Here is a 19875-nt window from a genome sequence, read left to right on the forward strand (position 1 = left end):
TAAGCACGGAGCAATGATGTCATCCCCCACGCGGTGCAGCCTACCTTGGAAGCTCCCCAGCGGTTCCTCCCGGCCGTCTCCATTGGCTGGCCAGGATCCGGCGGCCCCGCCCCTTTGCCCGCCGCGGGACCCGGTAGCCCGCCGTCAATCTGCCCAGGTGGGAGCGGTGATTGGCCGCGGGGCCCGCCCCCCAGAAAACTCCGCCGGGCTCGCGTAGGCTGCGCACTTGGGGTGGGAGGGGCGCGGCAGCGCGTCCGGAGCCGCCGCCGTCCCGGTCAGCGTGCCAGGCAGCCGTTGGTCACTCCTGCAGCCCGCCTGCTGGGCAGGGCCGGCCCGGCCCGGCCATGGAGTCCTACGACATCATCGCCAACCAGCCCGTGGTCATCGACAACGTGAGGCTCGGCAGCCGGGGGGAGGGAGCACGCGGCAGTGCACGCGGGGACCCCCGACAGACTCGGCTGGTCCCTCTAGCTCACTGCCCGCCCGCCACCCCTGCCGGCCGTCCCCACCTGGCCCTATAGTTGGGGCCACGGGGCCACCCCCCGCTGGCGCGGCGGAACCCCAGCCCAAGCCCTCCCTGAGCCGGGCGGGGAGGTCCGGAGAAGAAGGGGGTCCCATCGTTCTGGCGGCCTTTGGTCAGCATCCGGAGAGGTGGGGTGACAGTCGGGCGGCCCGGCCGATGCACCCCGGACTTTTCTCAGTTGAGAGTGGGGTTACTGGGCAGGTTTCGACCCCAGCCCCTTTACCTCTTCTCAGGCTGTGGCTCTGGCTGCCCTCTTGCACACTGCTGGCCCCATCTTTTGGAGAGGGTTGGCCTGGGGACCTCTACAACAGCTCTTCCCAAGTGCTGCACCCCCAGGCAGCACTACCAGGGTGGGCAGGCCCTACTGCGCTCTTTTCCTGGGACTGGGGAAAATGCAAGTTAAGCTCTGCCAACCGCATAGCCGCCACCACCTGGCTGGCCACTTGGCTACTTTGACCCTCTCCTTAAGTGCTCCCCGAGCCAAGCAGAAGTTCCACAGCCGGCAGGGCAGTGGAGAGAATTCAGGACTACTCTTCCCAGGACCCATAGCAGTTTGGGAACATTGTTTGCAAACCTCAGAGGAAAGTTGCCTGGCTTCATTGTGGTTTGTCCTTCAGCACTGGGGCTCAGCATGTTTTCTGGTCCACGGGAAGAAAATGAAGGGCAGGGATCTGTGGATCTGCCCCTAGCTGGGTATCTGCCTCTGGTGTGTGGGCCTTGGAGTTTTTGATAATGACTCACTTCTCTTTCTGGGATCTGTCTCCCTGTAATCCCTGAACGGCTGTCTTTTTTGGAGTACCCATGTAAGTGCCCTGAGTCACAGCAGGGGATGTTTAATAAGGCTAGAGCTGGGCTTGGAGGATGCTCTCCATCAGGCTACAGGAAAGATCAGGCCAGTTCCTTACTTGGCGGGCTAATCAACAAGTTAATGAGTTTAGAGGGCAACCTGTTTGGTCCCTCTGGGCTTCCAGCCCCTCCTCTGTAACTTAGGGATGTTTATTTCTGCTCTGCAGACCCCAAGGGTTGTGATGGAGATCTGTGGGAAGAGGGGTTGAGATGCTCATTCCTGCAGTGAGTGGGAGGTTTCTAGATGCCAGGTTCCCTTTAAGATACTCTAAGTCCAGCTTCCATGCTGGAGCAGCGGCAAGACCAAGCTGTCCTCCTGTGGCCTCTGGAGAAGCCACTTGAGGAGAGGTGCCAGTTGTCCCAGTGAACCCAGTGGTCTTCCCCAGCGGGTCCCGTGTGTGGCCCATGGTTGCTGAGGGGAGGGGGCCAGGGAGTGTTGAAAAAAGCTTACGGGTTGCTTCTAGCTGGGTTTTGGGAGTAGCTTGTGCTGCTATTGGGTCCTTCTGCCTGGAGCTGACCTTGGAGTGTGCAGACGAGGATGTACTTCGTGGTTCTTCCATCTCCACACTAGTGACATTTTGGCCTGGATAATTCTTGGTTATGTGGGGCTGTCCTGTGCCTTTTAAGATGTATAACAGCATCCCTGGTCTCTACCTAGAAGCCAGTGGCAGCCCCCGCTCCCCAGTCTCCAGACATTGTCAAATTTGGGGGAGGGGATGCAAAATCGCTCCCGGTTTTGAACCACTGGTGTACTTGTAAATGGCCTTGCCCTCTTGGCAGGATCTCAGGCTGCCACCCCGGGCTGCCATGGTGGGGGCAGCAGCCCTCTCCATGGCAGGGCACTGCTTTCATCTGGAGGTGAAGGTTGGGAGCTAAACATTGTTTTTCTTTGCAGGGTTCGGGGGTGATCAAGGCTGGCTTTGCAGGAGACCAGATTCCCAAATACTGTTTCCCAAACTAGTAAGTGTTGCTCAGGCAGCATCTCTAACCCTTCGGTTTGCCTCCGCGGAGAACGTGGGTCCTGTGTCACAGCTCTCTTGGAGGCCAACTCTTGTCCCCACCTGTAGGGAAAACTCCAGATTTGTGAAGCTGTTGCTCTTAAGGGCACTGGAAGGAGAAGACATGTGCTCTGGGCTTCCCCCTCCTCTTTGGAGGCTGATTTTGGTCCCTCCTTTAGCCAGGAAGGAGGAGAAACCACCAGCATTCCCCTCGGGACAGGGTGTGGTAGCAGCAGCAAGAATAAAAGAGAGAATCTCCAGGAGAGAGACCTAGACTCAGAGGGAAAAGTGAGGAGTTAATGCCACCCCTTCCTCCCGGGAAATGTTTTCTTCAGGGCCCATCTATTTTCAGACTCTAGAAAATATTTTGTTCAGTCAAGGAGGGTCTTTGCCACTGGAATGGTGCCAGCAGTGGCAGAGGTAAGAGGGAGGTGAGACCTGGAGAAAGCCTGGAGTGCTCCTGTGGCCACTGTAGCCCATCGGGAAGTTTTCCCTCGGCCGTGTCTCGTCTCAAATCCTGGAGGTTTTAGGGTTTAGTGGCCTACGCCAGGGTGGGGGAGTCTTAAGGCCCCTGAGGTGGCTGGCTATATCAAGACAGAGCCAGCCTAGAGCATCCAGTGGGGCCTCAGCTTTCCTTTCTGAACTCACGTTGAACGTAATTAAAGGTTCCTCTTGATGTGCAGGGGACTTGGGTCAGATTTTGTAATGGTAGCCCATCCACTCTGCCAAGAATTGCATCTCTGTTCTGGAAGCCCTGGCAGTGGGAAGGGGCAGGACTGACTGAGTGAGAGAGGGGTGTACGAGGGAGCCATAGCCCAGTTTCCTGGGGCCACCCCGCCTTGGTCTGCCCTCTGAAATCAAGAGCGTGGGCTGAGTCATTGTGGCTACAGAAGCTGACCCTCTGCCAGGGCTGACATTACAGAGCTCACAGCCGTCTCTGGGAGGGCTGGTGGGAAACGGAAGTAACACCTCGTCTTCTGACCCTGAGTCTTCTGTCCTGCCAAGGCCTGCTCTGTAGTCCCGTGACCCGTAGGCCTAGGTTCTGACCTTTACCCCGTGGCCACCTCCTGATGCTTTGAGTACAGTTACCCTCTTGACCACTGGAGTTGGACTTTGGTCTTCCTGGATGGGGCTCAGCTGTGCCCCCTGCCCACCTCCCTGACCTCTCCTGTCTTCGCAGTGTCGGGCGCCCCAAACACGTGCGGGTGATGGCTGGAGCCCTGGAAGGGGACCTCTTCATCGGACCAAAAGCAGAGGTAATACCTGTGGAGCCTGCCTTTTTCTGGGTTTGGGGTCCTCATTGTCCCAGGAGCCTTGACTGGTGGTCAGAGCTGTACCGCCAGAGAGGGCCCTGGGAGTCTGTTCTCTGAGGCCATCTGCTGGGTACCCTCCTGGCTCCAGGATCCAGGCTCCAGCCCAGCGGTACTGCACCGTGGTCCCTTTGCGCTGTGCGATGGGGCCATGGTTCCCGTATAGGGCAGCACAGTTAGACCACTTCATGCCCTGTCTTTTAGAAACTACAAAGGAAAGAACTGGTCAAAAAGTGACTTAAAAGTCTGAATCACTTGGACTTGATGACCTGAGTGAGAGGGCCCGCTCTTGTGCTCCAGCCGGGGAGACACCTAGAGGCTGCACGGCCAGATGAGGCCCTTGGGAGGAGGAGTGAATGGGGGTGAGGGTGGCAGGGATAACAGGCAAGCGCAGTTTAGGCACCTGGGGTGTCTGTGGTGTGGGGTGCGGTTAATGGGGCTCTCAGGAGATGGGGTCAGGAGGAGCCGCGGCTGTGGGTGAGAGGCCGAGGGGGCGCCGGGCAGGAAGGGGCACGTTTGGGGGGAAGTTGAAGGGCAGGTCCGTGTGAGAGGCGCGAGCACCGGCTGAAGAGCTGGGAGGAGAGGTAGCTCACGGCATCCAGCTGTGCCCGGGAGGAGCGGTGGCAGCACGTGACCGCAGGAGGGGACCAAGTAGGATCGGCCTACGTGGAGGCTCCTGGCACTGAAGTGGTGGGGATGGAGGTCAGGCTGTGCTGGCAGTGAGTGTAGAGGACGAAGGGCTGTGGAGGGAGGGAGGGGACTGAGGGTGGCAGGGAGCACGCTGCCACCCTCTCTGGTCCTGGTCTTGGAGACTGGCTGGGCTCTGAGAGCCCGAGAAGCAGTTGGACAGATGAACGTGCGCTGGGTTCAGGACCCGTCACGGGGCATGGGGACACCCGGCGAGCGGATGAAGGGGCAGCTCCCGGGCGGGCGGGGAGCAGTTGCCGGGTGAATGTCTGGTGCCACGGCCGGCCTCGCCCCTCCGCAGGAGCACCGGGGGCTGCTGGCCATCCGCTACCCCATGGAGCACGGCGTGGTGCGGGACTGGAACGGCATGGAGCGCGTCTGGCAGTACGTCTACTCCAAGGACCAGCTGCAGACCTTCTCCGAGGAGGTGGGGCAGCGGCCCCTCCCGCCGGGGCCCGGTTCTCCCTGCCCGCGGCGTCCCAGCCAGGCTCCCAGCTTTCCTCCGGCTTTGTCAGGGCCTGCCGCCTCTGTGTTGCATGGGCCTGGGTCCGCCCAGTCGGTGGCTGCCGAGCAGAATTTTCCAGGGAGCGCTGGATCTTTGGAAGAGTAAAACTACTGGCAGATGATGGGCTTGTGCCGTCGGGAGGGATGGCAGGCCGCAGCTTCATGTGCTCACAGGGGCGGGTGGCTCTCTGGAAGGATCATGGCAGCGCCAGCACGCGGTCTTTGCACCTGCTGGCAACTCTGCCGTCTCTTGCAGCATCCTGTTCTTCTCACGGAAGCTCCGCTCAACCCGTGTAAGAACCGGGAGAAGGCGGCAGAGGTGTTCTTCGAGACCTTCAACGTGCCAGCCCTGTTCATCTCCATGCAGGCCGTGCTTAGCCTGTGAGCGCTCCCTAAGCCCTGCGTCCCCTCCATCTCCGTCCTCCCTGGGGGCAGCCTCCTGCTCGGGATGACCAGGCGTCCGACTTCCCTGTAGAAACAGCCCCCTGATGACTGTCCCTTTAGGGAGTCCCGCGGGTCCCTTTTTCAGACCAGATGATGCACATGTCCCGGGGTCCCTTCCAGGGGTGAGGAGGTCCCCATGCCTCAGTGGCTGAGGTGAAGGGATGCTGACCTGGTGACAGGTATGCAACAGGACGCACGACGGGAGTCGTTCTGGACTCAGGGGATGGGGTCACTCACGCCGTCCCCATCTACGAGGGCTTTGCCATGCCACACTCCATCATGCGGGTGGACATTGCCGGCCGTGATGTCTCCCGGTACCTCCGGCTGCAGCTGCGCAAGGAGGGGGTTGACTTTCACACCTCGGCTGAGTTTGAGGTTGTCCGGACCATCAAAGAGGTGACGCAGGGCAGGAGGTGGGGAACGGGGCGGGGGTGGTCGGACCCGGCGTAAGGCTGAGCCCTGGGTGCGGGTGTCCCGGTTGCCGCCTCCTGAGGGCTGTGTCCCCGCCCACTGCAGCGGGCCTGCTACCTGTCCATCAGCCCGCAGAAGGATGAGGCTCTGGAGACAGAGAAGGTGCAGTACACCTTGCCAGACGGCAGCACCCTCGACGTAAGTTGCCAGGCCGGCCCCGGGCGGGGGCAGGAGTGATGCCGGGACCTGGAGGAGGAGGAGGCCTGTCTGCCTCAATCTTGTGTTCCCAAGGTGGGGCCAGCGCGGTTCCGGGCCCCCGAGCTGCTGTTCCAGCCAGACCTGATAGGGGATGAGAGTGAGGGGCTCCACGAGGTGCTGGCCTTCGCCATCCACAAGTCTGACATGGACCTTCGCCGGACGCTGTTCGCCAACATCGTGCTCTCCGGTGGCTCCACACTTTTCAAAGGTACCACAGTTGGGAGGTGGTAGTATGACTTGGAGGCCAAGGGCAGCTGGACGCTCAGACTGCATCCCACTTCCTAGAAGCCTGGGAGACGGCCCATTTTCTGTTGGTTTTTTGGGTGCTCAGGGTTTTTTTTGTTTTTTTAAGAGAAAGATTTAAAATTAAATTTTGTTTACTTGGTAAATAGGTGATAAGTTTAACGAGGTCTAAAATGTATTAGATGCAGTCTGCCTTCTCCCATTGTCCTGGTCACCCAGTTCCCTCCCCACAGGAGTTGTTAGTTTCTCAGGTAACACCTGTGCGTGAATAAGCACTCCCTCTTTACACAGACCTTAGCGTACTCTGAAGCTCCACGCCATGTATTTTTGACTTTGCACCACATCCAGAAGATCTTTCCTAGAGTGTAAGTTCTCTTATCTGACCGTATGGGATGGATGTGCCGTTTAACCATTAACCTGCGGATGGCCTTGGGGATGATGAAATTCTTTCTGATCACGAAGATGCTCCAATGGGTGATCTCATACGCTATTACTTCACGTGATGAGAATATACCTAAAAGAAAAATCCTAGGACTAGAATTGCTGAGTAAGAGGGTGCGTATGTGCATTTGTTACCTGGTAGATATCACCAGAGTTTCCCTCCTGAGAGGCTGTGCCACTTTCGCCCCCATCAGTTATGGACGAGAGTCCCCCGGCGCCGTCCCGACACTGTGTGTGACGTTTGCCCATCTGCTGGGTAGAAGTGGCAGGCGTGTTCTCCTGACGCGTCGTTCGCCTTTGACTTCGCTTCTGGTGGTTTTGGCTCCAGAGCATCGGGGGAGGGAGAGCGTAGGGGTCAGGCAGAGCTGAGTGACTTGGGGCTCTTTCTCATGCTGCCTTCCTGAGGAAGGAAGCTGGGCCCACCTGTAGGCATGCTGCTGGATCTTTTATGCCTTTGGGGTGGCTTGCCCTTACCCTTAATCCTGGCAAGAATGACTAAAACAAGCGTGGCAGCAGCTGGGGTTGGGGCACCAGAGGTTGGATGCGGGGGAGCTAGTGGTAAAGGGTCGGATGTGGACCCCCAGTTCAGCCAGCCTTGTGTTCACAGGCTTTGGCGACCGATTACTAAGTGAAGTAAAGAAGCTTGCCCCCAAAGACGTCAAAATCAAGGTGAGGTTATGGGGAGTCCCCATGGGGCATGGGGGTGCTGGGCAACCTTGACCCGGGGAGGAAAGAGCAAGAACCACCTTCAGGTGCCCTCTGCCTTCCAGGCCCAGCCCAGCCCTGCTCCCAGCTGAGGCACTTGCTGCCTGGCCTCGGGCACTGGGAGAAAGGGCACCCCCCCCGAGGCTGGGACAGGGGCTTCTGCGGGGGGGGGTGGGACAGTCACGTTGCCGCTTGCTCCCTCTAGATCTCGGCCCCTCAGGAACGGCTGTACTCCACGTGGATCGGGTGAGGCGGGGCTCACGGGGGGTGCTCTGGGAGGAGACCATTGTGCCCTGGACACTTCTCCCCGGGTTGGCCCAGGCCAGGTGGAGGTGGGTGGATTTCCCTCCCAGGTAAGGGAAGTGGAGCTCTGGGCGCCCAGGGAGGGCGGTTGGCTCAGCCCTCAGGTCCACAAGACTGCTCTCCTTCCCTTCTCACAGTGGCTCCATCCTGGCCTCGCTGGACACTTTTAAGAAGATGTGGGTATCCAAAAAGGAATATGAAGAGGATGGCTCCCGGGCTATTCATCGTAAAACCTTCTAGTGCCCAAGGAGGAAGGTGTAGCATTGGGAAGATGGGAGGAAAGAGGAGCCAGAGTCCTTAACCCTTTCTGGTCCGGTTCACATACTAGGCCTCAGGGCCCCCTGCATGCCCTGAACCCCGGGCAAGTGATGCAACAATGCTTCCCTGCAGCCCTCCACACACACACGCACACACAGTAACAGCTGCATGGATGGGAGGCTTGAGCTGGAAGATAGAAATTGAGGGGCCCAGCTTTGGGCGGTTCTGGGTGTCCCCCTTGGCAGAACCAATTAGGCCCATGGCTCTCTGCTGCCCCGAGCTCCAAGGCCAGACACGCAAATACCCCCATTTTCTCCGACAGGGCCAGAGCACCTGGATGCCTGTGTAACTAGCCTTGGGGAGTGGGGTGGAGGAGGGGGCAGCCAGCAGCTCCCCGCCGGTGTGTCACTGCTTCTCATGCCACCTCCTCTTCCTGACCCGACAGAGTAGCCCAGAGGGCCACACCTAGGCATCCCTGACCCTTTCACACTCTGTTCTCCCATCTTTCTGGATGGGTGCCTTGGTGTAGACTGAGTTCTTGTCAGTCTTCCGTCCCCCATAAGGGGTCTGGACCAGGGTCCGAGCCTTTGGAGCCAGAGCAGAGGATGCACTGGGTTTGGGCGGCCGCAGTGTGTTGCGTTCTCCCCTTCAAAGCACTTCATTGACTTGCTGCTCCCTGTCCTTTACGCCAGTACCTGGGACAGGAAGGGTTAATGGTCTTCATTTGTTGAAGGGAAGCCACTTAATCACAATTCAGACCTAGTCAGGGTGAGGAGGGCACACTCTCTCCTCCCACCTCTCCCACAAAAGAGGTCTTCATTTACCTTGTGGCCAGGACCCCCATCTCCCTCTCCCACAAGTGTACAATAATTTAACACAGTTGCCTGAAAAAAAATTTTTTGTAAATCATTACAGTAATACTTATGGACAAGGCCCAGTGTGTGGCTCTGTTTTCTTGTGATTCTTTGCGCTGTTGTTTGCTCCTCCATCCCTGAGGACCAAAGCAGCAGGGCACTGGCTCTAGCTCAGAAGCCTGAGATTTCAGTGGTTGGCGGGGCAACGTGGCACGGGAGGCCCCAGGAGGCTGGGCTCTCAACCTGGTGGCGGAATTCCCCAGCCTCTTTACACGCTTGCTGCAGTCTGCCAGGAGAAGCAGAGAACAGGCTGCCTTCCTCCCCTTTATTCTCGGATGGGGCCTTGTGGCAGGTGGGGCTGGGGCTTGGTGCATCCACGTCCTCACCTGTCCTGTTTGAGCACCTCTGCTGCCCGGCTCAGATGTAGCTGAGGCCAATAGACCAACACTGATACAGGATCCAAGTTCAGACAAGTCAGGAAGGGGGGTGATGGGAGAGATGTAGAAGGCTGTATCGATGAGTTGGGCTCTGAGAGAATAAGCTGAGCAGCAAGGAGAGGAAGGGCAGTGGAGGGAGAGGGAGCAGTGAGAAGTGAGTTCAGAGTGTCTACCCTCTCCTTCCTTCATCAGGTACTTACGTCAAGAACACCTACAGTATGTCCAGGAGGTGCCTTGTGTTTGGAGCCAGTGGTAAACAAGACATATCTTTGCCCCTAAAAACATACAGATCAGAGGAGAAAGATAAACAGGGCATTTCAGTACAGAGCTGGGGGGCCAAGAGGAGGGCCATCTAAGCCAGCAGGTGGGGCAGGAGGACTTGCATGGGTGCAGGAGGGGTTAGCCAGGTAAAGAGGGGGTGTTCCTGGGAGAGGTAAGAGTTCAAGGAGACGCCTGGGACCGGTGGGGCTAGAAAAAAAGGACATGGACCCAAGTGAGGCCAAGGCGCAGGGCAGCGTGAGTGGTCTCTGGCTATAATGTGAGGTAAACCAGAGGGGTAAGTTGGGGCCAGCGTGTAGGGGCCCTTGAGAGGGTTTTTAGCTGTGTCCTGAGTGATGGGCAGTCAGTCAGGGGCGCATGGTTATCATAGCTGTGTGCTGAAGGCAATAGACTTGGTGGGGCTGAGGGAGGGCCCAGAACTCAAGAGATCAGGCAGGAGGGGAGAGGTCACTGAGTCAGGCCTGTCTTCAGAGAACATTTTGTGAGGCTTTGTGGTCACAGCGTGCCTGTCCCCAAGGCGGAAACAATTTACAGAGAAACCTTTGTTTGGGGTTCTGTTTATGGTACCACTTTCTGCCAACCACACAGGCTTAGAGCCTTGTCACTTTGCCTTCTCCCTCCTCTTACGTTCCCCACATTCTGTCAGTTGCCAGGTGCTGTTGGTTCTGTAGCGACTTTCCCACCTGGTTTCTTTTCCACGGTAGCCACCGCCACCACCCTAGCTCATGACCACAGCTCCATCCTCCCCACCCAATCCATTTGCCCTTGGATCTAAAGCCCAGATAGCCTTGGTTCTGCCACTTCCTAATCCAAAGTGTCAGGCGGTTCTCCACTGCTTGGTGAAATAAAACTGAATTGACACGAAATTGCTGGTGAAATCACCCTCATGAGCTATGCATTGTTGTGTTTAATTCTGGCCCTTTGGAGTCTTGTTCCTTCCCTGTTTTAGGCTTAGGCGGCATCATGCCCTGATTTGCCTGCCAGCCTCTACTCATGGTCTTCTCTCTGCTGGGAATGACTTTCCCTAATGTCTGTCAAAATCCCATCCTTGTAAGGCCGAGCAACACTCTCCCTACTCCCTGTCCTGCAGGGATGGCGTGGTTACAGAGCTCTGGCCCTGCTGGGTTTCTCACTGTTGGAGAAAAGCTACAGATGAGAAGGTGGTAAGGCTAGAATGAACCCTGTGGTGTTGGATGGGGATTGGAGGTAGTATGAACTCATGGCTTTTATTATACATACAGAAAGATACTGAAGTAAACGGGTTAGAATACATGTGTGTATATTTCTTAGCCCTGTCTGCTCAGAGGGCCTAGAGACAATGACACCCCAGTGGCAATAAGCACATATAGTATTCAGATCTTGGTTTCTAAATACCATTCTTCAATAAAAGGAACCAGAGGTCCTTGGAGAAATTGCAGACCTGGGGCAGAGAAAGTATAAAATGAGCCTAGAATATCTTGTGGTACTGTATAGGAAGAAAGTGCTCAAAAAAGAAGAGGGCCTGGCTAAAGGACTCGGGAAACAACTTGCAGGAGCACCCAGTGGTCAAATTTGTACTGGATTGTAAGTCATAGAATAAAATAGTCATGAGTCCAGTCTGAGATCAATCATGGGGGAGAAGGGACAGTTCTTGTAGAATTCCAATTAATGAATGTAGAAGGAATAACAGAAAAAGAAAATCACTGTTAGGCAAACATCACAGTTATCATTGCTGCAGGCAAAAATGGATGCAAAAACTTGTAAGCAAGAAATAAGGACATTTGCGCTGTCTCAAATTATCTCCCCATGAGGTACTTACTAATTAAAAAAGGAAAAATAGTAACCTTACAGTGGAGAAACCTAGTAGATATCACCCTAACCAAATGATCAAAGTTTACATCCCCGGTAATAAGTCACTATCTTGACGTGATGCATTAAGAGACTGCAATGTTACCTGTGTATTCTTGGATAACCTCCACCTAACCAGGAGCAAACAGCAGGCAAACCCAAACTGAGGGCATTCTTTAAATCAGTGGACCAGCTATCTTGTTCAAAAGTGACAGATTATAAAGACAAAGACTGAGGAACTGTCACAGGTTTGAGGAGACCAAGGAGGTATGACAATGAAATGCAACATGAGATTCTGATCAGAAAAGGACCTTACTGAAAAAGCCAGCAAAATCAGTTAATAGTACTGTATCAATGTGAATTTCCTGGTTTCAGTCACTGTACTATGTGTTAATGTCATAGGTTAATGTTAGCAGAAACTGGTGAAAGGTAAACAGGAACTCTGTACTATTTTTGCAACTTTTCTGTAGGTCTAAAATTATTTCAAAATAAAAAGTTAGAGGGGAAAAGCTCAGGCTTGAGCTAAATGGTCTGGATTCACAATCCTGCCACCACAACTAACTAGCTGTGTAATCTGGAGCTGTTCCTAGGTTTCCGCATCTCTAATATGGGGGTGATAATAATAGCACCCACCTCACGGGTTTAACAGCCTGCAACATTTTGTGCCAGAGAATAAAAGAAGTGCTACAAGAATGATAGGGACATGTCAAAAGGCCACAGGAGCCTGCTTGAAGAAGCTTCCACTGGTCAAATTTGGAACAAATTAAACATCAAAAAATAATGACAGTTATGAATTATAATTCACTGAATACAATGTGAAAGCATAAGTCTATACTGATATAAATTAATAAATTGAAAGTTCGATGAGGAACAGGGTATTGACATCTCAAAGTATTGCCCTGTAAGATACTTACTAATAATTAAGGGATGGTGGGGACTTCCCTGGTGGTGCAGTGGTTAAGAATCCGCCTGCCAATGCAGGAGACACAGGCTCGAGCCCTGGTCCAGGAAGATCCCACATGCCGAGAAAAAACTAAGCCCATGTGCCATAGCTACTGAGCCCTCATGCCTAGAGCCCGTGCTCCCAAGAGAAGCCACTGCAATGAGAAGCCCGCACACGACAACAAAGAGTAGCCCCCGCTCACCGCAACTAGAGAAAGCCCGTGCACAGCAACGAAGACCCAACGCAGACAAAAATAAATAAATAAATAAATATTTTTTTTTAAAAAATTAAGAGGTGGGAATTCCCTGGTGGTCCAGTAGTTAGGACTCTGCGCTTTCACTGCTGAGGGCGAGGGTTCAATCCCTGGTCAGGGAACTAGGATCCTGCAAGTCGCATGGCACAGCCAAAACACTAAAATTAAATTTAAAATAATAATAATTAAGGGGCAACTATACAGTGAAGAAACCTGGCAGACATTACTTTAATCAAGTGACCAAAGTGAACACCTCATCAGCAATGGGACAAATCGACGTCATGTGCCCACTGAGAAGCGTCCAGCATCACCCCTGTGTTACTCCTGCCCAAGATGCATAACCTGAATCCAATCATGAGGAAACATCAGACAAACCTAAGTTCTTGTTGTAATTTTCAAAGGTGTCAGTGTCACAGGAATCAAGGAAAGGCTGAAGAACTGTTCCAGAATGGAGAAGGCTAAAGGGACATAACAACTAAAGGTAACAGGAACTGGATTCTTTGCTATAAAGGACGTTATTGGAACATTTAGCAAAACTTGAATAGGGTCTGAGGAGTAAATGGTAGAAAGGTACAAGTTGTAATTTCCTGATTTTGATAGTCATATTGCAGGTATAGGAGAGAATGTCTTTGTAGGAAATGCACACTGACCTGTGATGGGGCATCAGATAGCAACTTACTCAAGTGGTTCCAGAAAAAAAGATCTTTGTACTTTCAGGTTGTTTAATAAATACCATTAGAGAGATACCTGTATTCTTGCCTAGTGAGGAGAGACAGGATCCAATTTCTAAGCTGCTAAATGGCTAGATGGAGCCCATTTCTACCCACAAGCAAAGGTTTAGTGCTCCTAGTGAAGGGTGTTAACATTTCCTCTTTGCCCCTAGGGCTCCCAGTTACCAACAGGCAAGAAAAAGAGCTCTTCATGCTTTTGTGCTTTTGTGGTTAGCCTGAGATAGAGGTTCTCTGCCTTGGCGGCATGTTGAAAGCACCTGGGGAACTTTAAAGTAATAATGCCTGGGTCTCACCCCCAGAGACTCTGCTTCAGTGGTCTGGGTGTGAGCCAGGTATGGGGAACAAAAATATACCCAGGTGATTCTAATGTGCAGCGAAATTTGAGACCCACTAACCCAGGAGACAGGACTTGAATTTACTGATCTATTGATGCCATTAAAGCATTACAGTTCTATAGAAGTCTGACATGGGTCTCACCGCACTGAAATCTGAAATCAATGTGGCAGCAGGGCTGTGTTTCTTTCTGGAGACTGGGGGAGAATCATTTCCTTGCTTTTCCCAGCTTCTAGAGGTTAATTGCATTCCTTGGCCTGTGATCCCCTTTTTCCATCTTTAAACCAGTAACATTGCATCTCTCTGACCATTCTTCCACAGTCACATCCCCCTGACTCTCATTCTTCTGCCGCCCTTGTGATTATTGGGCCTACCTGGATAATCCAGGCTACTCTCCCTATTTTAAGGTCAGCTGATTAGCAACCTTAATTCTGTCTGCAATCTTAATAACCTTTCACTGTTTGACCTAACATATTCACAGGTTCTGGGATTAGGACATGGGACATCTCTGGAGGACCATTATTCTGCCACCACAGTCTGGAAATATATGAGGATTTTTCTTTCTTAGGGGAAAACTGGTTAAAATTTTTAAAAGAGAAAAGAAGCAAGGGGGTATCTAAGGCAATCTACGGATTCAATGCAATCCTTATCAAAATACCAGTGGCATTTTTCACAGAACTAGAAGAAATAATTCCAGAGTTTGTATGGAACCACAAAAGACCCTGACAGCCAAAGCAATCTTGAGAAAGAAGAACAAAGATGGAGGTATCATGCTCCCTGATTTTAATCTATACTTCAAAGCTACAGCAATCAATACAGTATGGTACTGGCACAAAAACAGACACATAGGTCAATGAAACAGATTTGTATCAAAAAAACAAAAAGTCTGCCTACTGAATGAGAGAAGATATTTACAAATAATATATCCAATAAGGGTTAATATCCAAAATATATGAAGAACTCATACAACTCAACATCAAAAAAACAAACAACTTAATTAAAAAATGGGCAGAGGACCTGAATATTTTCCCAAACACGTATAGATGGCCAACAGACTCATGAAAAGATGCTCAACATCACTAATCATCAGGGAAGTGCAAATCAAAACCACAATGAGATAACATCTCACACCTATCAGAATGGCTATCAGCAAAAAGGCAACAAATAACTAATTTGGCAAGGATGTGGAGAAAAGGAAACCCTTGTGCACTATTGGTGAGAATGCATATTGGTGCAGCCACTATGGAAAACAGTATGGAATTTTCTCATAAAATTAAAAATAGAACTGCTATATGATCCAGCAATTTCACTTCTGGGTATTTACCCAAAGAAAAAAACTAATTCAAAAAGATATGTGCATACCAATGTTCATTTCAGCATCATTTATAATAGCTAAGATATAGAAGCAACCTAAGTGTCCAGCAATAGATGAATGAATATATACATATATGCAATGGAATATTACTCCACCATAAAAAAGAATGAAATATTGCCATTTGTGACAACATGGGTGGACCCAGAGGGTATTATGCTCAGTGAAATAAGTCAAAAAGAGAAAGACAAAAACTGTATGATCTCACATGTGGAATCTAAAAAACAAAATGAAAATAGACTCATAGATACAGAGAACAGGGGAGGGGGGTAGAAGCAAAATAGGTGAAGGGAATTAAGAGGTACAAACCTCCAGTTGTAAAATAAATAAGCCATGCGGATATAATATATAGCATAAAGAATATGGTCAATAATAGTTTAATAACTTTGTATGGGGACAGATGGTTACTAGACTTATCATGGTGATCATTTCATAATGTAGTACAACTGAAACATAATATTGTAATATATTTCAATTTTAAAAGTTAAAAAATAATAAAGATGCAAGGTGGGCTTGGAGATGAGGGAGGAAGCAGACAGAATAAATAATGATGTGAGGAGTCAAAAGTCCACTCTAAGTAGAGTTTTGACTGGAAAGGGAGATGGTGAAAAAGTAAAGAGGATGCAGGAGGTGGGCCAGACAAGAGGGCTTCAGGGTAGCACTAAAGCAGTCTTCCTGACTGGGAAACTCTTCTTTATAACAGCATTTAAGGTGGGAGTGGTAGGTGGCTATTTAGGTGTCCCCTTCCCAGAGAATGGCCCTGAATGGCAGATAAATGGTTGGACATTTCCTGGAAATGAGATGAGTGACAGCCAGGAAAGGAAGCAGTAGCTTTGTACCTTTAAGAGGAGGTAAGGCAAGATGAAGGAAAGAGGCTTCCCTGGTGGCACAGTGGTTGAAAATCCGCCTGCCAATGCAGCGGACACAGGTTCGAGCCCTGGTCCAGGAAGATCCCACATGCCACGGGGCAACTAAGCCCGTGCGCCACTGCTGAGCCTGCGCTCTAGAGACCGCGAGCCACAACTACTGAGCCTGCGCGCCTAGAGCCCATGTTCCACAAGAGAAGTCACTGTAGTGAGAAGCCCGCGCACCGCAACGAAGAGTAGCCCCCGCTCGCCACAACTAGAGAAAGCCCATGAGCCGTTAACGAAGACCCAATGCAGCCAAAAGTAAATAAATAAATAATTTTAAATTTAAAAAAAAAAGATGAAGGAAAGAGCTTTTCTCTCCCATCAATTCAACTTACAGATCTAGTTTGGATCAACTTGTGGCAATAGTAACCAAAGCCACCTCTATGGCAAATGCCAAAACAAAATATGTACTATTTCCATTTTACAGATAAAATAGCTTTTGAGAAATTAATTGTCCAAGGTGTCACAGGTATAAAGGGACTCAATCAAGCTTCTGTTTCTCTCAACTTTTCAATTTTTTTTTGGTTTATTATTATGATAAAGTTCAAACATACACAAAAGTAGAAAAACGACAACCCCTCTTGTACCTGGCTACAATGGATCAGTCATACCCCAAACTACTCTCTTCCTTCTTCTCACTGTTTTAAAGCTAATCTCAGACATATTTCACCCCTGAGTACCTCAGTATATATCGCTAAAGCATAAAAAAAAAAAAAACTAATTCCTTTAACATGTCTAAAATTTAGTAAGTCCCTAAATACCAAATATCCCTATTTGATTTTTTTCTTTACAGTTGAGTTTTTCAAATCAAGATCCAAACAAGGTCCATGCACTGCTCTTGGTTGGTATCTTCCTCATGTTTCACTTGATAAGTACTCATACCTGTTTTTTTTCTCCTTGCAATTTATTTGAAGAAACTGGCTGCTGGCTTCTGGAACTGTCCCATATTCTAGATTTTGCTGATGGCATCCCCATGAACTATGCTTTGAACCTGGTTGCCTTAAGACTTCAAAGCCAAAACTCTCCCAAGGCCACTCTGTCTTTACAATAATGTGAGGACTTACTATCTGCCAGGCTCTTTTTATATATATTATTCCTAACACCTCACAAGGTATTTATTTATTTATATTTAAGATGTAACCCACCCTCAGAGAGCAGGCCCCCAGTGACCAAGCTAGATGATGGAGCCAGTATTACAAGTCCAGTCAGCCTGACTCCACAGCCCATTTTCCCCATGCCAGGTGGTAGCTATCACTGCATTAGGGAACTGGCAATCTCGGTGTACAAAAGCAAGTGGATGGCAAGCTAGTATTAACAGATAGCTATTCCCGACATAATCATCCATTCCTTCCGAAAAAACAACAGGAAAGAAATTCGACCAGCCAACTATGGGAGGAGGAGCCAATGTAATGGCTAGTCTTTATTGAAAGAAGAAACTTTACATCACATTTTGAGTGAGTTAGTGCAGGGGATCAGTGGGCCAGCTGGTGGGGCACCAGCTTGTAATGGGTTCCACAGCTAGGGCATCGCTGGGCCTCGCCTTTGTGCAGCCAGAACCAGATGACAGCACTGTTGTCTTCTTCACCTGAAATAAAAAAGGTGGCTGAAGGCCATCCAGCCTAGAAGAGGGGACTTTCAACGTTAACCTCTTTTCCTCAGACACCTCTGAGACACAGAGTTATGGCTGACATCTTAAGAGATCAGTTCAAGCTCTCTCCCCATTTTTCAGATGAAGAAACTGAGGCCAAGTTTACCTGTGAGTAAGCTGATCTCTTATCAGAGTCACCATAGGTTCTCACAGTTCCCTGCCTACACAGAACCCCAAAGCTGGGTCCATCCTGGTATGTACCCCTAGTGCCTAACATGGTGTGTGGCAAAGAGAAAGTACAATAAATATTTTCTAGATGAATACTCCTTCATGCTGCCTCTCCAATGAGCCAGTATTACTGATGTTCCAGGCCTCTTTACGGTTAAGGATGACCCACTCGGGCAGAGAGGCCTGATGGCCAAGACCCTTAGAACAACTTATTTACACACACATCTTCTTTATACACCTACACTCACACACAACAACAGATGTGAAGCAGCTGATAAACATCCTGTATATTAAACAAATATTAAACAAATGGATAAGAAAATAGTGGTGAGGTACTTACAGATGCAGCCCACTATCCGCTTATTGGTGATGGAGGGGACTAAATTAGGGTCTTCCTTGGTACCTGAGGCTGCCTTTGGGGCGAGCATATTGTACGGGTCCTGAAAAACAAATGAAGGGTCCATTATGCCAAATGACCCCTACCCTCTAGGGGCTAGCAGTACTGTTCCCACAAGCCAGGTTTCCTGGTTGGAAAGCTCCTAGAGAGGAGGCCGCTCTGACTCCACCCAAGGCCATGAGCTCCCGAGAAGACACAAGGTTCTCCTCACCAGTCCCTTGCGTGCAGCCAGCATGACCTCCCTCTCCAGCCCAGTGGCCTGCTCATCATCAGTAGGAACACCGCCTAAAGGAAAATACGTGAATTACGATGTCGCCTGAAATGATCAAGAAGGAAAATGCACATACGGGCATCTCTGCATACTTTTAGTGGGTCCATAGGCTCCTAGAGGCTACCCATACCCACTGTCCCCTAAGGACCAGAGTCACGATACGCAAAAGTGGTACACGGGGTGATCCTTTCTTCCTTCGACCATGGAAGCCCATTTTTTGGCACATTTTTTCTAAAACCAGATCAACCAGAGTCCTAGTGGAGTGCATCGGCCTTGAGGCGGGCGCAGGCCTCAAGGGCGGCTTAGCCCCTCCACGTCCCGGATGCAACCCCTGCCCACCAAGGTCACCCGGCGTCTCCGTTTAGGATTTTTTCGCAAAGGGGTCAGTATGGTGGTCAGTAGCAGCGGCGGCCGAGAACAACGGGGAGACGCCCGCGGAGTCTGAGGTTCTCGGGTCCGTTGGGGCGGTCACTGGGGCCCGGAGGAGCTGAACGGCCTCAACCCCCCGCTCCTTGCTGCCTTAACACCACCCCGGGAGGGCAACGGCGCGGGTTCCCGGCGCTCCCGGCAGGCCAAGTACCTCCAGACGCCAAAGAGCGCACCACGGAGACTCCACTTGGACCGCGGGCCCTCAGGGCCTGCGCGGCCACGGCTCCAGCTCCGCGGAGTAACCTTGAAGCCATCACGCCAGCTACAAACACCAGCACTTCCGGGAGCAGGCTCCGGAGGCAGAAGGGGCTTCCGGGGGAGGGCTTCTTTCCCCTCCGTGCCCACCTTCCACTTCCTTCCGGCCTGGAGCCCGCCCCACTCACCTGACTCTGCCGGGGGGCGGGGCCGCGGGAAAGGCTGCGCATGCGTAGTTCTGCTTCATTGCGTCCGTCGTGCAGCCGGGCAGGCGTGGAGGCGGTCAGGGTCTCAACTGTAGGCTTTTGGCGGCCCTGCCGTTTACTAACGCTGGGATTGGGTGCAACTCGTTTTGCGTCTGTGGGCCTCAGGGTCCTCGTCCGTGGAACGGGTCAACCACACTGGAGTTCCTGTGCTTCTTGCATGATCGTTGTGCTCAGGCAGCGTGGAGGCAGCAGCTGATGGAAGACGTGAAGCCAGTGCCTGTAAGGATACTTGCTGCACACCAAACTGTCCAGATTTACGAGTGGACTCCCAAAGGCCACTGTGTTAATTGTGATGCATGCTGTTCTCCTTGCAGTGTGTGAGCCACTTCAAACTTGTGGCCCAGCCTACAAGAACTTGGGCAGGACCTGCCCGCAGTCCTAGCATCAGTTTCCTGTTACGGTGGTTTTGAGGTGATGAGGTCCAGGCCTGAAGCGAGGCTGGGGAGGGGGAGAAAGATAGGGCCAGATTGTGGGCCCCTCCCAGGACCAAAGACCTTGGTGATGTGGGGTAAAGGGGTGGCTACTGGGAGGCTGTTAACTCAGAAGAGGTTAAGGGCGGGGAAGCAGGAAGCGGAGTTGATAATGGAAAATGGAGTCCCAGAACGTACTGGGACCGGAGTTCTGCGTTAA

The 19875-nt window shown here is 51.6% G+C and overlaps 2 protein-coding genes across 3 annotated transcripts; one reads left to right on the plus strand and one right to left on the minus strand.

Moving 5' to 3' along the window:
* Positions 1–205: 205 nt before the first annotated feature.
* ACTR1B (actin related protein 1B) lies at positions 206–10897 on the plus strand. Of its 2 annotated transcripts, XM_082427349.1 has the most exons (11): positions 208–392; positions 2265–2329; positions 3548–3623; positions 4666–4791; positions 5125–5249; positions 5492–5708; positions 5829–5921; positions 6015–6189; positions 7273–7334; positions 7576–7616; positions 7811–10897. In XM_082427349.1, exons 1-11 carry the CDS (start codon positions 345–347, stop codon positions 7911–7913), a joined length of 1131 nt encoding a protein of 376 aa, XP_082283475.1. In that variant the 5' UTR covers positions 208–344; the 3' UTR covers positions 7914–10897. The 2 variants fall into 2 exon arrangements, with proteins under 2 accessions (XP_082283476.1, XP_082283475.1); XM_082427350.1 differs by lacking the exon at positions 4666–4791 and having other exon boundaries at positions 206–392.
* A 6361-nt stretch (positions 10898–17258) lies between these two features.
* On the minus strand, positions 17259–19156 carry COX5B (cytochrome c oxidase subunit 5B). The gene is made up of 4 exons (XM_082427382.1): positions 18936–19156; positions 18296–18369; positions 18028–18127; positions 17259–17456 (listed from the first exon to the last, which is right to left on the minus strand). Exons 1-4 carry the CDS (start codon positions 19036–19038, stop codon positions 17344–17346), a joined length of 390 nt encoding a protein of 129 aa, XP_082283508.1. The 5' UTR covers positions 19039–19156; the 3' UTR covers positions 17259–17343.
* Positions 19157–19875: the final 719 nt, after the last annotated feature.

Source organism: Balaenoptera physalus, assembly GCF_965194825.1.
Source record: "Balaenoptera physalus genome assembly, chromosome: 15".
Classification (NCBI taxonomy): Eukaryota; Metazoa; Chordata; class Mammalia; order Artiodactyla; family Balaenopteridae; genus Balaenoptera; species Balaenoptera physalus.

What these genes read in the sequence shown, in the direction of transcription:
- ACTR1B (XM_082427349.1), top strand. Translation starts at nt 345, where the DNA reads ATGGAGTCCTACGACATCATCGCCAACCAGCCCGTGGTCATCGACAAC. An exon ending in TGCAGACCTTCTCCGAGGAG is followed by an intron (nt 4,792 to 5,124) that starts GTGGGGCAGCGG and finishes CGTCTCTTGCAG; the next exon opens with CATCCTGTTCTTCTCACGGA. An exon ending in ATGCAGGCCGTGCTTAGCCT is followed by an intron (nt 5,250 to 5,491) that starts GTGAGCGCTCCC and finishes ACCTGGTGACAG; the next exon opens with GTATGCAACAGGACGCACGA.
- COX5B (XM_082427382.1), bottom strand. Translation starts at nt 19,038, where the DNA reads ATGGCTTCAAGGTTACTCCGCGGAGCTGGAGCCGTGGCCGCGCAGGCC. An exon ending in TGGCTGCACGCAAGGGACTG is followed by an intron (nt 18,128 to 18,295) that starts GTGAGGAGAACC and finishes TTTGTTTTTCAG; the next exon opens with GACCCGTACAATATGCTCGC. An exon ending in GCGGATAGTGGGCTGCATCT is followed by an intron (nt 17,457 to 18,027) that starts GTAAGTACCTCA and finishes TTTTTATTTCAG; the next exon opens with GTGAAGAAGACAACAGTGCT.